Below are 16,715 nucleotides of genomic sequence, written 5' to 3' on the forward strand. Positions count from 1 at the left end.
AATAATTCATTCAAATGTAACCTGAGAGCTGTGGGGTTTCTGAAAGACATCATTTGGCCACTTGTGTAATGTCCAAGTCATCACTGACAGATATTTTAAGTCTCGTGACAATAATCATACTAATAATGGCAATGATGAGAACAGTTTGTGAGCACTCACTCACCAAAGGATGCCAATGTACATTCACTCTCTTGGATCCAAGTTACTGGTGGTTAATACAATGTGTTGGTCAGCCATGTTGTAAGATAGTTTAAAAACACATTTTCGTAAAGAAACCCGACGCTGCAGCCGAATTCTGGTTGGCAAGTTTAAAAGCGCCTATCATATTTTTCTGTGATTTTGTTCTCTTAAATTTTGAGCAGAGGTTGTGACGTCCTGCAGGAATAAAAACCTTCACTGTGAGCTAAATAGAAACTGTTTCCTTCCATCCCTTCCCAGTCCTTTAAATCCCTAGATAAGTCTCTGATTTTCAAACTGAATTATCTGTGGTGAGATTCTGGCAACTGTTATGTGCCATGGGCCCTGATACTTATTTTGGTTAAATGTCTGGGGGAAGCAACAAGGGAACTGTGTGTGTGAGAGAGAGACAGACAGACAGATGGACAAACACAGAGAGAAGAAAGGTTATTTCTGAATAAAATTTTCTGCAGCCATTCATTGTAACTAGTGACAAAACATAAATATGTTCTGTAAACGACTCTGCTTTTATCTTAAGTGGCATCTTTGGCAAAACATTTATCTTTACCAATGATCATAGAGTAATTTTAATATGCATGATTAATGGTACAAATGAAATTAAAATTTCCCTACTATTCAACATCCTAGTTTTTTTAAAGAACAAATTGCTCACTCTCTCCAATTCCAAAGTATATGATCTCTGAATGCGGATGTTTTCATACCAAGAAAGAAATTTTAATTGAAAAAAAGTTTCTTTTTTAAAATTTTCAGTAAGTTAGAGAGTGTCCTCTAGTGGAGAGAGAATCGCTGTTCTCAGCAGTTTTAGAAATGGTCAAATGATACCTAATTAGAAGAAGCATGCTCTAAATAACAGGTGTCCTGCTGACCTCTGAAAACCACTAGTTGAAGCGAAAATGTTTCCTTTCGCTCTCAGAACCCCTGCCATGTGGCCCACTTGAAAGTTTGTCATATGACAGGCATTGTTCTCATTCTAGAGAGCAAATGATTTTTTTATGATCAATTTTGGACTTCTCCCTTCGGAGCCAGGAAAGATTGAGCTGACAGTGCATCTTTCTGCCAAAAAGGCCGCAGGAGCCTTTAGTGCAATTCACTGTAGCTCTCACAGATATCAACTTGAGACAGCAAGAGTGCCATTATCTTCACAACCGCACCCCTGGCTGATTGATACATTGGTGTGTGTGGCTCCCTTGGGCCATACCTTGAATTTTTCTGTTATTATTGGAAGGAAAACAAAGAAATGAAATTAATGAGCTTTTTTTTTTCTGTGTATCTTGTGGAATTGTGATGCTAATTTCCTACATTTCTGAGTAAGTCTAATAAATAACATTAATGCTATCACTTGGGCACTAGAGATGAGACATAAAAATATGTTTTTTTAGAGGTCTAAATGGACAAGCGAAGGCAGAGCTGTGGTGCTTGGCTCAGTCACATCCTGGGATTTCCTTATCAGCAGTTCCATCCTACAGCAAATTAGAGACAGAAAGATAGAAAAGTGGATAGTTTCTCTTGATAAGAAGTTAATAGTTTGACCTTAAAGAGAGTGAAGTTAAAAATAGATTGCTAATTCTGATATTTAAAAAAAGACTAGGGAGAGTGTTGATGAGATCCACCCTTAGCTCAACAAAAGTTTAAATGCCAAGTGCTCTAGATAACAAACACAATGAAGAAAAATTCACAATCATTTCTGTTGTTCATTTCCTTTCTACTGTTTTCCATTCTACTGACGTTTTACTCAGTCTCTATTCAAATTTGTCAATCCTGAACTTACGATCTAGGATCTAAGAAGTAGTCTTTTCCTCCATAGATTTAGAAAATAATACTTTTTTTTCTGGGTAGTATATCTTTTTTGTAATAAACTCTTTAATAAATCCTGTTTTTTTTATTTTATCATTATATGCAACTGATTTTTGTTTCCACATCATAATTCATCGCCTGGAGTTAACTCTGGTACCTCTTCTGAGTATTGCAATTGATTGCAAAAAGCTTTATCTTTGCCTGAGGGACTAACACCATGTTATCTTTGTTTTTGAATATATTTTGCAGTGAACATGGGAGCACAGATATACCTTTGAGGCAGTGATTTCATTTCTTTTGGGAATATACCCAGGAGAGGAATAGAGAGATACTGAATCATATGGTAGTCCTATTTTTAGTTCTTTAAGGAAACTCCATATAATTACTACATAATATCTGTACCAATTTATATCCCCATTAACAGTGTAAAGGAGATCTCTTTTCTCTACACCCTTGCCAACCCTTGTTATCTTTAATTTACAGTAGTCATTTTAACAGATAAGATCTCATTGTGGTTTTGGTTTGTCTTTCTCTGATGATTGGTTGTATTGAGTTCCTTTTCATGTCACTGTTGGCCATTCACAGTAGCTAAGATATGGAAACAACCTGAGTGTCCATCATCAAAGAATGAGTGAATTAAGAAATAATTATATATATATATATATATATGTGTGTGTGTGTGTGTGTATGCATGTATGTATGTGTGTATATGTAATAGAATGATATTCAGTCCTATAAAATTAGGTCCTAGGCCTCCCTGGTGGCCTAAGCATTAAGTCTCAGCACTATCATGTTATCAATGCTACAGCCTGAGTTCGATCACAGCCAGGGAGCTGACCCACATGGTACAGCAGACCTCTCCTGTCTCGCCCACTGCTCACCTCTTTGGTGTATTTCAGTAGATCCACCTGTTCTGCTCCCTACTCTGTCTCTAGTGAATTGTCTCTCCCTCTGCACTTCTGGCCTAAAGTTCAATGCATTTTAATCTTTGGATCATCCAGATGCTGCCCATAGTCCATGACTCTGCTTTTTTAACACACCTACTTAAAGTTCTAAATAAATATAATTATTTTGTTGAATTCTATATCGTATTAGATTTTTATGAATTGTAAAATTAAATCTAAAATGTAACTTGAGAATGAACTTCAAAAATGTTTTTTTTCTATTCAAGACTGAAATCTTTCTGTATTTCTATTTCATAAAGCCTTTCATTTGACCATTTCTTTATAATCTGTTTATTGCTAGTGTGAATAGAATCACTCCTATCTTCTAATCAGTTACCATGAACTCATGTATCATTTTGATTACTAGATATCATAAACTTGTTTCAACTCAGGGTTTTCTTCCCAACACTAACAAAAACATGATAAAAATCAATGTCCTAGAAAATAAGATAAAGAAAAAAAAGTTTAAAATCACATTAACTGTAGCTAGAATAAAAGTACATTAATTTGTTGTAAGTATCTACTTTTAAAACTCCAAATTTGTCAAGCTTCCATACTTATCCTACTAATGAAAACATCTTTTTCTTCTGAATTGTCTTCTTCAATTGCTTATTATTACAGACTCCCAATACACTAAAGTAGATATCTCTACAATTTCGCATCAGGGAGACTGTATCTCATTTTTAAATTTCATAAACAAAGTTTTAATGATTTTAAAACTAATGTCTTTTAGTCCTACATTATCTATTGTTTTGTCTTGTTTATTTTGTCTCCTTTGACAGCTTTGTTCAGGACCAAAATGTTCTATCCAAATATATTGAGAAGATTGGTAGCTCCTTCTTTAAGTATTGCCACATAAATTATTTTTTTACAGGGATGGTTAGTCATGTTTTTATGATTTTGACATATTTCATATGATTTTATAGAATAACTCAAAATACACATTTTTATATTTTGTAGTGCAAATACAAAAGTATGTCAACAGGTCACATTTAAAACTTTTCTAGTAAGAAATAATTATTTATTAGCTGCGAAATGTACAGAGTACCAAGCCATTATAAATCTCAGTTTTCTCTTGTGTAAAATATGGTTATTAATTGTACCTTACAGATTTGTAAGGATTAAATGAATTAATGTGCAAACTGTTCAGCATAATCTCTGCCACATAATAAGCTCTCAATAAATGTTAAGTGAACGATCTAAAATGAAAAGAATTAAGTGAAAATTGTAAGTTCCTTTGAATTGGCTAAGTGTGCAATTAAATTATCTTCAGGTAATATTTTATCATCCCTTAAAAGCATTTTATTATTTCTCAGTTTTTACTGTATAAGCAAAAGTACAAAATATAGTGTATAAAAATGATGCTAGTAAGTGTCCTTGTATTTAATTCAAAGGAGATAGATGAACCTCTGGGCCCCATTTATATTAATATTTTGTTTAAAATATGTGTACTTTTTACCTTTGAAAATACCTGTCCTCGGTTTTTCTTAAAAAAGTACAAGTGTTCAGGCCCTCCCTAGTGGCACAGCAGGTTAAAAGCACAGCACTAGTAAGCTAAAGCCACTTCCTCATGAGTTCGATCCCCGCCTGCCCCAGAGGTTACCACATGGCGCGGCAGACCTCTCCTGGCCAGCCCGCTGCTCCCCTCAGCAGCGTACTTCATCACTCAGCCTGTCCTGCTCCCCACTCTGTCTCTGGTGGATCCTCTTACTGCCCCTGCACCTCTGGCCTATACCCAGTTCTGTATGCACAAATAAATAAATCTTTTTAAAAAAATGTACAAGTTTTCAACATTTGATTTAGCTTCAGTATATTCTCAAATAACATTAAATATCCCTCGTAGTGTCTATAACAAGCATTTTCAGTATGATATTTACAATTACATCCTATAGTCTATTATCGTATATCGTTTATAGAACTTTGAACACTGATTATTAATAATATAGCACTATATATAATAAGTATTTGATTTCTGAATGTGAATAATAAGAACCACAAAGCGATTCTCCATCAAAATCACTTGAATAGCTACACTCAAAAAGGTAGAGAGCAAGAGTCGGTGAGCATGTGGAAAAATAGGTACCCTCATGCCTTGTTGGTGAGAATATAAACTGATACAGTCACTTTGGAAAACAGTTTGACAATTCCTCAAATGCTTTAGGATAGAAGTAGCTCTGACCCAGTAACTCCATGCCTAAATATATATACCAAAGAGAAACAAAAAGACGTTTAAGCAAAAATTTGCACAGTAGTAGTCAAAGCAGCATTATTTGTAAGCGCCAAAGCATGGAAAAGAACCCAAATCTCTGTCAGCTGATGAATGAATAAACAAAAGTGATATATAAGGATAAAATGGAATGTTCTTTGACCATGAAGAAGAATGAAATATTGCTACATGCTGTAACATGTATGAACTTTGAATACATTAAGCTAAACAAAAGAAACCATCCACAAAACTTTCTATTGGGCAGTCCCATTTATATAAGGTATCGAGAATAGGCAAGTCCATAAAGACAGAAAGTAGTCGATTCATGGTTGCCAAGGGCTGGGAGATGGAGAGGGATATGAAAAATGACTGTTAATTGTTTCAGAAATTCTTTCAGGGGGTAATTAAATGTCTCAAAACTGACTGTGATGTTGGTTGCAAAAATATTTTGAAAACCATTGAATTGTGTACTTTAGGTACATTCAATGATATGTGTGTTATATATCATAAAAGTGATTTAAATGTGTGTGCTACCTCTTTAAAAATCAATTTTATAGAGTGCTGTGCTGGTAAATGTTTACCAACAGTTCTTTCTCCAAGTGTACTTCTGGCATAAAGCATTTTGTTTATGCTGGCAAATATGAGTAAAACGTTGGAGATATATGTCAGCTTTATTTGTTCATCAATGATGTGACTTCTTTGCTGAATCAGATTATAGTTATTGAATACTAAGGGAGATTTTTCTTAATGTTTGTGCTATGTCAATATAACAGTTATAGACATGCCATTTTAAAGTTTGATCTGCATAAGTAACAATTTTTCCATCATTGTCTTAAATGTAAACAATCAACAAAGTGACTGTATAGCCTGATATATAGCATTTGACAATTTATGGGCTAAATACTTCCACCATGGCTAACCTCAAGCTACCAACATAATCTTCTCCAAGTGGACAGTTGGGAAAAGAGAGGCAGTTACAGTATACTGTTGAACAGAATTTCTGCCATCCAACTACCGTAAATGAATTGTGTGGCAAAAAAAAAAAAAAAAAAAAAGGATGTTTTGGGTATCCATTGGCTTTATTTTTAATATAGTGCACTTAATGATAAGTTTCTGCAATTTAACTTTGAACAATAATAGAATTTAAAAATCTGCTTATAGAATTTCTGAAAATTTAGTCATTGATTCTCACAAACTGGTATAAACCTGCTCCAGTCAGCAAGTGAAACAATATCTGAATGAGGAGACTCTGCTTTTTTCGAGTTGCAGGCTAGTTTACAAGCTAGGCTTGGGCTTTAATTTGTGCCATTCTCACTGGTGCGACATGGTATCCCATTGTGGTTTTAATTTGCATTTCTCATATTACAAGTGATGCTGAACATTTTTTCACATGCCTGTTGGCCATCTACATTTCCTCTTTGGAGAAGTGTCTTTTTAGCTCTTCTCCCCATTTTTTAATGGGGTTGTTCACTTTATTTTTGTTGAGTTTCATCAGCTCTTTGTATATCTTTGTGATTGGTATTGTGTGCAAAAATTATCTCCCAATCAGTGGGGTGTCTTCTTGTTTTACAGAAGCTCTTTAACTTGGTGTAATCCCAGCCATTTATCCTTTCCTTCACTGTCCTTGCTTTGGGTGATGTATCTTTAAAGATGTTATGGACGTGTAGAGACATGTGACCTTTAATTCATGAAGCTTTGAGAAGGGGAGATGTGGGAAATGCAAGTTCAGGAGATATTAAGTAAGTTGTTGATTTTGCAATTATTTATGGAGTTTCTAACATATTAAAGACAACTGTAATGGGATCCTGGTAATATACAAAAGTAAGTACCAATGTCATTTCTGCTTCTGGAGAATACATTCCTCTCTAGTTGTAGGGCTTGACATGAAAGCAAAGTAAAGGCTCTTACAAGGAATATATGATGATAAAGTTAAAATATTTTTCAATAACTTCAGCAGAATAGAGAGCAGAGTGCTATACTAGAAAAGCCAAGTCAGTCTGTTCTAGTCTTGGAAGAGGTGCTCTTTGAATTGAGATTTAATGAGGAACTAGGTGTGTTAAGGGGAAGGATGTCCTAAAGGAACTCTGCAGAGTCTTGTGGACTCCACCCCTACTCCAGCTTTCTGGTCTCTCCCCCCTACTCCAGTGATTGGAAACTACAACTCCCAGCAGTACCAGGGAGAGAACTGCGAGGACCCAAGGGCGGAGCTAAGCAGGCATTCTGGGCCATTGGGGGATAAATAGGGAGCCATTTAGTCTCTTGCTCTCTTGCTCAGAAACGGCTCTCTGGAACGTGTGACTTGGGGCTTTCAGTTAGTTTGTTACCAGAGCCCCAAGTCAGCCCAGCCGGTAAGATATTCCAGTTGTTTCCTTTTCTTTCCCCCTTTTGTAAATGAACCCATTTTGACCCTTTTATGTGTGCCTGCAATATAACTGAATTTTAAGCGCGTGGGCGAGGCCCCACAGACAGGCAGCCCAGTTCACACTGGGGTGCCCTGTAACAAGTGGACTAGGTGGAAATGAGAAGTTAAGACAAAAAAGAAAAATAGGATATTCAGAAGTAGAAGAACCGGAAATGCATTGTGGATGGAATGTTCCTAAAATTCAGATGCTAAAATCTGTTTTGTAACTGGCGTGTCCTATTTCATGACTCAAAAGGACAAGTTCATATCATTTTTATTTTCCTAACTCCTATTTCCTAATTTATCTCCTAAATAAAATTTCTGCAATCTATTTTTCTAACTTTCTCATCTGTTCTCATTAATCTCTATCTGCCCTATTGGGTGGAAGTCCATCATCTCTCCCTATACCCCACAATGTTCCATAAATTTCCTTCAACTCCTGGTTCATAGTCAACCTGAGGAAAATAAACAAGAGAGTTCATTGTTTTTGCTTTCAGACACAGGCAATACACACTTGGGCCCATGTCACAGCTGTCTGAGACACCTGCGATTAGCCACCATTTCCCAGATGAAAAGTATTAAGTGGACACAACTTTGCTCCACAACACTTAAGCAGTTGAGTGGTCTTAGGTGCAAGTCTGTCTTCTCTCAGGATTGATTCCATGTGTCCTTTTCTGCTGGAAGAGCTATGTGCAAGAAAGGAACTGGTATCTTTTGTTCAGTCAAAGAATAGATGTAATTAAGAGAAACCACTCAAAAGTCTCTTGAAAGAACAGAGCTGTGCTCAAGTTGACTTTCTATCCTGATTGTATTGAGAAGCAGCTGACATACTCAATCTCTCTCATTCACTCACATTTTCTCACACACGCATACACACACACACACAGAAATGCTTGTAAATTTTAAAAACAAAAAAAGTATATCACAACCTTACCAGGCTTCTTGTTTAATCTCTGCTTTGTGAAGCTCCTTGTTATCACATTGGTGAACGGCACAGTGATCTGTGGTCACAGCTATCATGTGTGTGTCATCCTTTTAAGAAATTTTGTGAAAATAATCTGCTTTCCTGTGACTATCCTTTATGTGATCTCAAAGTACTGTAACATCCTCAGTACTTCTTGATTCCCTCTGATCCTGCACAAATTTTACAAATTCAGTGCAAGTGATCTCTTGACAATGGAATAATTTCCTAGTTGAAACCTTTCCCCAGCTAAGCAACTGCCTTTAAACGGAAATGCCAGATCTTCAACTTGGCCTATATGGAAGGAGAGAGTTCTCACTGCTTCAGCCCATCCGTGCTCTGTTCTTCTCCCAAACCCCTTCAACTCCCATCCTCATGTATATTTGAGCTTCAATCACTCTGAACTTTACTTCCTCCGAGGTTTTTCCTGACTTTCTCTCATACATGCTCTTCCTCTCAGCCTAGAGTACTTTTCTATTTTCCCCTCCACCCTCTACTATTGCTCCCATGAATCCCCCTCTGATGCAGAACAAGCCTACCCCAAACTGGAAAGTTTCTCTAGGTGTTCCGATAGCACTACAGAGACCTCCAGTATTGAAGCTTGAGGCAAGGTGGGTAGTCAGACTAGGTGAACCAAGGTGATTGAGAAAGCAAATTCCTTACATGGATGCAGCAGCCTTTACCTAGGTTGTAGCAATACAAGGTCTGCATGTGAGAGAAATGAAGAATTAGGTAATAGAAAATCACTTGGTCTGGGAAGGTAGGAGAGTGACAGGAAAGACAAACTCAATTCCCAATGAAAGATGTATTCAATTGACTTATTTGCTATAGAATGTCAAGTTGAGTTGGAATGGCATGCCCAATTTCTATAAATAAAAAATTTAGTAAAGTTGGGTAATTTCTGGAAACTTCTATTTGAATTCCAGTCATGAAGTCCCACCTAAAAACTAAAACTTGATCCCTTAAAAGACAGGCTGTGTAAATTATTGCTATGGAAAATTTTAAAACTCTGTAGCATATGTTGATTCTGTTGGCATGTGATGTTAGCCATCGCACTGTGCAGTATTTTGATATTTACTGAATGCATCACTACTGTAGCACTATAACAGATAGTTCCCTTGTAGAAAAGCTAGTGCTCTTATGAAAATGTATAACCAAAGAATGTCAAAATTGTTTTTGTGACATTGGAATGACACTTCCCTAGAAATCCATGGTTGACTTCCAACCAGTGAAATTGACTTTCAGGTCATCTTCAGGGGAGGGAGGATTCCATATTAAAATATTTAGAAAGTATATATATATATATATATATATATATACATATATACATATATACACATACATACATGAGTATATATGTATATATATGTATATGTATATATATAATAATAAAGGAACCTACTTGGAGCTCCATGTTCCCCCTTAAAAGCTTATAGCCATTGTTTAGGCTTGACTTATCTGATCACTAATGATGTATTTTGTATTTAGAACCAAAGTCCATGAGGAACCTTGAATGACATGAAGAATAAACAAAGATAAAAGGAGAAGTCTGATTCAACACCATCTTAGAAATTTAAGAATTGCAAGAATTTATATAGGCACTATATTCCTTACACAGTGAACATAGTTAAGATAAAAATATGAACTTCAGGGCTCTCCCTAGTGATGCAACGGGTTAAAGCACAGCATTATGAATTTATTCTCATGAGATGTGTTTGTTTTTTAGTGTGCTTTTCCCTGAATATGTGTTGGTTTCCTTATTCACAATGTTATTCCTTAATATTAAGTATATTTTAAGAACATTTTTTGAGCTCTGAAATTATGTTCCTTTCCTTTCCCATCTAAAGACTTTGTTCCCTTTGAACTTTCCACACTCAGGACTGAGAAACTCCTTCTACTTACCTTTTAAAAATACAGTAGTCAAGGATATATACCCCCAGGTGTCATGTTTTGAGAAGAGTGCGTCACCTTTGTGTAATCTTTCCCCCAAATTCATAAATTCAATGTAGGCATGTGACAACATGAGTATAAATCAGATCTCAATGGAAGAACCTTCAAATACAGCTGAGTAGTCTTAAAAAGCTTCTAAGTCACACTTATTCCATTAGCCAGGATGTCAGAAACACACATTCTATAAATTGACAGATTGAAAATATATTATTTTAGAGAGATGTTTCATTAAAGCAATGACATGATTAAAACATTACCTGCCAGTTTGCCTAAAATAAGAGTATACAAGTACTTTTATAACACATTTCCATCACTTCTCTCCACAGGTGACTCAGCCAATCTAACCTGCAGAGCTTTCTTTGGGTACAGTGGAGATGTCAGTCCTTTAATTTACTGGATGAAAGGAGAGAAGTTTATTGAAGATCTGGATGAAAATCGAGTTTGGGAAAGTGACATTAGGTAATTTTTTTTTTTCTTTGAATAAGTACAGTCAAGATTAGCATTTGTTCTGTTACTGAAGAGAAAGTGAGTTAAAAGAAAATACTTCTCTTGGTTTTACTTTTACTATAAGGAAAAGTTCACAGCAATTAATGGCAAAACACCACTAAGAGGTTGACAATGGAATTACAAGACATGAGTGTCCTTTGCAAAGAATTGAAGAAAAAATTTTCACTAAGGGATATACTGAGTGAGAGACAAACTAGACCCCAAAAAATATGAAAAATGTGGTACTGGGCCTTTTGTTTGTAAGAGCTCTGTTTTTTAATTGTTGAGAAGAAATACTAACAAGGTATTTGGACTCAACCAACACAATTTATGTCACTTCCTTTTGTATATTGTTACATATTTGAGCCATCAAGTAGACTAGAAAGCACTTGATAGGAATGACAAAGGATATACAAAATGTTCGCATCCCTTTTAAAGTCTGACTTTAAATCCTAGTTATACCATGGGAATGATAGAAAATAACTATTAACAATGCCATCTATTTTGAGGGCATAACATGTAAGACTCTTTTTGAAAAGTCAGTTAATTTATTCATTTACTCTTAAGTATTATGGTATTCAATTATAATTAAAATTATGCATGGGCATAGATGCTTATTTGTAATCGTAATGTAAATAAGCAAGGAGAGTAACAATAATGAAGTTGTAACTGAATCAAAATGCTAATCATTTGTAAACATTCTCTCATCTAAAAGTTGCATAGTCTCAATATAAATAAGGATTTTAACCAAATCCCCCCCTTCTAAAAAGGACTTTTAAAATTTGATGACAGGTAGGAGAGGAAAAGTGTTCCCGTGGAAAATAAAAAAAATATATAAAACTGTCATATCAGGTTACTTCTATTGGGATCATCTTCCTGGCAACAAATACACAAGAATATTGCACTCCAAGAGGGTTCAGAAATTTCCAGATGCACAAGTCTCCAATGTGTACTAAAATGATCCTTTGCCACTTTTCATATGTAAAGCATCACTATTACCTTTCACCCATATGCTTTGTAATACTGAAGTATTACATCTTTACAAAAGATGGTAAACGTAACTTATCCCCTCTCTTTGTGGGAACTCAGGGAAGGTTCTAAAAGTAGTTTTCTTTCATTGTGAATTAGAAAGAGTGCAAAGCTCAGTTAAAACAGGTGGGAGGGTAGAGTTGGATAATCTTTGAGCAGGAAAAGGGAGACCTGCTTTGAAGTTTCCCCGCATGCTCTGAAAGATGGCTTTAAAGCTTTGATGTGAGGTTAGTAAGCATTTACCATTAATTTTAAATATCAGAATTAAACATTTTATTAGAACATTCAGTATACAGGTTTATAACTTCATATTTCTTTAATAATAGGCAGTTGACTTGCATCTTAAAAAAAAATGCCAGGATTGAGATTTCAACTGAAATGTCAAAATAGCTCATTAATTTCCCATTCTTTTTTTCTTTAAATTAACTCGATGTGTAATTAGTCCTCCAGCCTAAGATATTAGGAGTTCTTATCTCACCTTGCATCATATTTCTTTTAAAGGTAAAGCAAAAAGAAAAGTAAACTTTTCCTCAAGGTCTCTCTCACCTCTCTATTATGACAGCATGATTGTCCTGCTAACAGAGATAATTAACTGCAACTTCATTAGCATCTACAAAGACAAGCTTCCTCATTAGAAGTGAAGAAGAAAAGGGCATGATATAATTTAATTAAGATCACATCAATCCATAGTCAAATTTGAAGCACAGGTATAGGTATTTTCACATCAGATTCACTTTCACCTACCCTTCCTTCTTTTCATGTATGTGTATGTGTGTGTGGGTTTTTTGTTTTGCTTTGTTTTATATTCTAGAATTCTTAAGGAGCATCTAGGTGAACAAGAAGTTTCCATCTCATTAATTGTGGACTCTGTAGAAGAAGGCGACTTGGGAAATTACTCCTGTTATGTTGAAAATGGAAATGGACGTCGACATGCCAGCGTTCTCCTTCATAAAAGGGGTGAGTGTAACCTCTAAGCTTGAATGATCTATGGAAGTTATAATGAGAAGGAAATAATTGGGAGCCAAAAAAAACTGAGTTCTCTTTTGCTACACAAATAGATCCTAAATAAAATAATCACATTAGCACCAGGACCTTGAGGCTCCTGGCACTGAAGTAGGCTGCCCAGCTGAAGCTCAAGAATGAAGCCCGGGTTCCTTGCTCTCCTTTTTTTCTTTTAAGATTGATTTATTTATGCATACAGAACTGGGGTACAGGTGGTGAGAGGATTCATCACAGACAGGGTGGGGAGCAGAACAGGCAGATCGACAAAGTGCACTGCTGAGGGGAGCAGCGGGCGGGTCAGGAGAGGTCTGCTGTGCCATGTGGGTCACCTCCGGGGCTGGGGATAGAACTCGAACTGAAGTGGCTGCTGCTAGCTTGCAGTGCTGTGTCCTAACCCATTGCACCACCAGGGAGCATTTAATATCAACTGTATTTTAACTTCCCTGAAGCTTCAGTTTTCTGATATACAGAATGGAGAAGTAATAGCATCAACTTTTCAGAGTGATTTTAGGATAAAAGAAAACAAGAAAATATGAGGATTTGGCAGAGAACCTGTGCACAGGGAGTATTTAGTTAAATGTGCGTATTATTAGTAGTAGAAATAGGTAAGCCAATTAAAATTGACCAAAACAATGTTCAGCCAAACAGTGTTTCTTATTGAAAGGGTGTTCCTTTAGTGGAAGAAATATGTGTAAGGACTCCGCACTGCAGTCTTTGTAGACCTTTGTAGTCCTTTTTTCTGCCTTGGATAATGTTTACATGTATCATTCCATGAGTAATAATAATGCATTAATTACCCATTAGCATTAATTATCCATTAATGAGTTATTATTACTCAGCTGCTCAATAATAATTCAAGTAAAATAGGTTGTGGTTATGCACCATCTGCTACATGAAAACCAATTCCATGGTAGCCCCAATGTCTACGCACTGGATTAAGTAAATGTATAATTGTTTGAAGTTAGAGACGGTTGTAAAGCTTGAGCCATGTCTTTTAGTTGGCATGTATATTATTAGAGGAAAAAAACGTATTTTTGTTCTACAGTGTGCTAAGTGAAGCCTTTCCAGTTTGGGGAACATACACACTTGATGCTCCTCTTGTACTCAGCACAAGTGCAGTGATTTTAATTTCAAAGCACGTGTTTAATGCTAAACTCTTTGAGGTTAAAGAAGAAAGAGAACATTGAAGACTCTTCCCTCCCAACCCCCACCCCAACATACACACTATTGAGCAGTAGATTCCCTTTGAATGTGACCAAAGCTATTAAAACAGACACCTCGGCTGTCAAGGTGACTGCACTATTAAAATAGTTTACTTTTGGGGGATGTGAGCAGAGGGGAAAGGTGAGCCACAGCTAGCAATATTAATGTTTCTTTCTCTAGTTCAGCTATATTATATTCAGTCAATAAAGGGATGTATAGTAACAATATACACAGAAAAGAACAGAAATAGCTTCTCAGGGCTGGAAGGCAGCTTCAAAATTATATAATTGAACTACTTCTTAACACTTTCCCAAGTGATCTATCAGCTCATTGTGGATCCCATTCCCTCTTGAAAAAGCCAATTTTATCTTTGGAAAAAAAAATTAGAAAGCATCTCGATGTATATCATACCTACTTTATGCCAAGCAGCACTTTATAGGCCCTGAAAGGCAGATAAAAATGAAGAGGGGTCCCTTTCTAGAGAACGGGGAGAGGAGGTAATGGGTAAGATATGTGCACATGTACCTCTGGCCCAGTCTCTAAAATATGAGCAAATTTATACAGCATCTGCTATGCCAGTGCATTCCTACCTCATTAATGTGATGTTGTGTCTCTGAATTGCATACAGTGTTATAAACCGATGCCACCATCCTACTTTATAGACAAAAAAAAAAAAAAAAAGAAGCCATGAAAAATGAACTTGCCTAGAACATTTTTTTATCAATCTGGGTAATTCACTAAATTCGCAAACATAAAAAAAAAATCCTCAGTAGATGCAGAGAAATCCACCCAGGATTGCTCATTTTCCTTAGTGGTTCGAAGTGAGCACTTCCACAATCTGCCTCTCATCTTAGAGAGATATGACAGCATTTCACTCAATCCAGCATTCATTTCTGATGACTGAAAAAAATTTCAGCACACTGGGACTAGAAGGAAACTTTCTCTTCCTGATAAAGGCATCTAAAAAACACCTACATTTGACAGCTTATGTCACAATAAAAGATGGGATAAAAAAAAAAAAAAGACATCTCTAGTTCATTGTCGGTCTACCCCTTGACCTCAGTTCTAAACTTTTAATGTCTCTTCCCAAAAACAACCTTTCAAATTTGATGGCCATCACCACGATCCTGCTGGGCCTTTACTTCTTTGACTTCAACTTTTCATCATTTTATTCATTCATTCTTTCTTTTTTAAGATTTATTTATTTGTACGTACAAAACTGGGGTACAGGCCAGACGCTCAGGGGCAGTGAGAGAGAGAGAGGATTCACCAGAGACAGAGTGGGGAGCAGAACAGGCAGATGGATGAAGTACACTGCTGAGGGGAGCAGCGGGCGGGTCAGGAGAGGTCTGCTGTGCCATGTGGGTCACCTCCAGGGCGGGGATCAAACTCATGCTGAGGTGGCTTTAGCTTCTTGGTGCTGTGCTTTAAGCCTCTGCACCACCAGGGAGGGCCCTATTCATTCTTTCTTTGTGTGATAAAATATTTTTACCATTCTGGTTATTTCTCTTGAATGTGTTTTAATTAAAGAGTCTGAAATATTCCTTAGGAAGGGAAGTAGTAAAAAATATAATAGGGCACATATAAAAATCCATAGACTTAGACAACATTTCTTTAGACAAGGTACGATTGACAGTTAAGTAGTGATCATAAGAAAAGAGGAAGGAAACTGAGTTGTAGCTCAGGAGGATATGACTATGACAATTTTTCCTGAAGACAGGGACACAGCCAAGAGAGTCAAACATCCCCAGGCTATTTTTAGCATGTGTGGGCCAAAGGTTCAGTTGCCTATAGCTACAAAAACTTCCAGTCCTACAAAAATAAATGGTTGAAGAATCAAGAAAAGTTTTGAAAAAAAAATCCCCATACTGTTTGATTCCCTAAACATGAAGAATAAAACCACTGTGGCCAATGTTAGAACACTCTTCAATATTTAAATCTTCCACAGTTTTTCAGATATGTACTAAGATGAACAACATTTTTCTAATTGTGTGGTAAAAGCACTCAGAAGCCAAAAATGATGGGTGTGGTGAGAAAATGTACTCTGAAACCTCTGCCGCATTGTACATCAATGTTAGCTCAATTAAAAAAAAAACAGCCGGCCCTCCCTGGTGGCGCAGCGGGTTAAAGCACAGCACTGAGAATCTAAAGCCGCTTCGGCATGAGTTCGATTCCCGCCTGCCCCGGAGGTGCCCACATGGCGTGGCAGACCTCTCCTGGCCCGCCCGCTGCTCCCCTCAGCAGTGTACTTCGTCGATCTGCCTGTTCTGCTCCCCACTCTGTCTCTGGTGAAGCCTCTCACCCTCCACATCTCTGGGCTGTACCCCAGTTCTGTATGAATAAATAAATAAATTAAAAAAAAAACAGCCAATAAGAGTCCTCCGAGGTCATGTACAGCAAAAGTTCCTCTTCAAGTTAGTGGGTGTGTTCCTTGTAAGCATGTGAATCAGCTCACAAAGGCAGCAATGGGTGCAGTGTTGTGTCCTGCTCTTGAAAAGCTCCTGTCCATGTCCAATGATCTGTTCCATCCATCCTGGTGAG

General features: G+C 36.6%; 1 protein-coding gene across 1 annotated transcript in view; it reads left to right on the forward strand.

The window, feature by feature from the left end:
- The window catches only part of IL1RAPL1 (interleukin 1 receptor accessory protein-like 1), a 1,088,386-nt gene that overhangs the window by 1,042,608 nt on the left and 29,063 nt on the right, over positions 1-16,715 (forward strand). The window contains exons 7-8 of the mRNA XM_004689926.1: positions 10,781-10,913; positions 12,781-12,926. Of these exons, the coding sequence (XP_004689983.1) occupies positions 10,781-10,913; positions 12,781-12,926 (279 nt within the window). The remainder of the gene's footprint in view (positions 1-10,780; positions 10,914-12,780; positions 12,927-16,715) is intronic.

This window comes from Condylura cristata, unplaced genomic scaffold (assembly GCF_000260355.1).
Source record: "Condylura cristata isolate star-nosed mole 26May11 unplaced genomic scaffold, ConCri1.0 scaffold00027, whole genome shotgun sequence".
Classification (NCBI taxonomy): domain Eukaryota; kingdom Metazoa; phylum Chordata; class Mammalia; order Eulipotyphla; family Talpidae; genus Condylura; species Condylura cristata.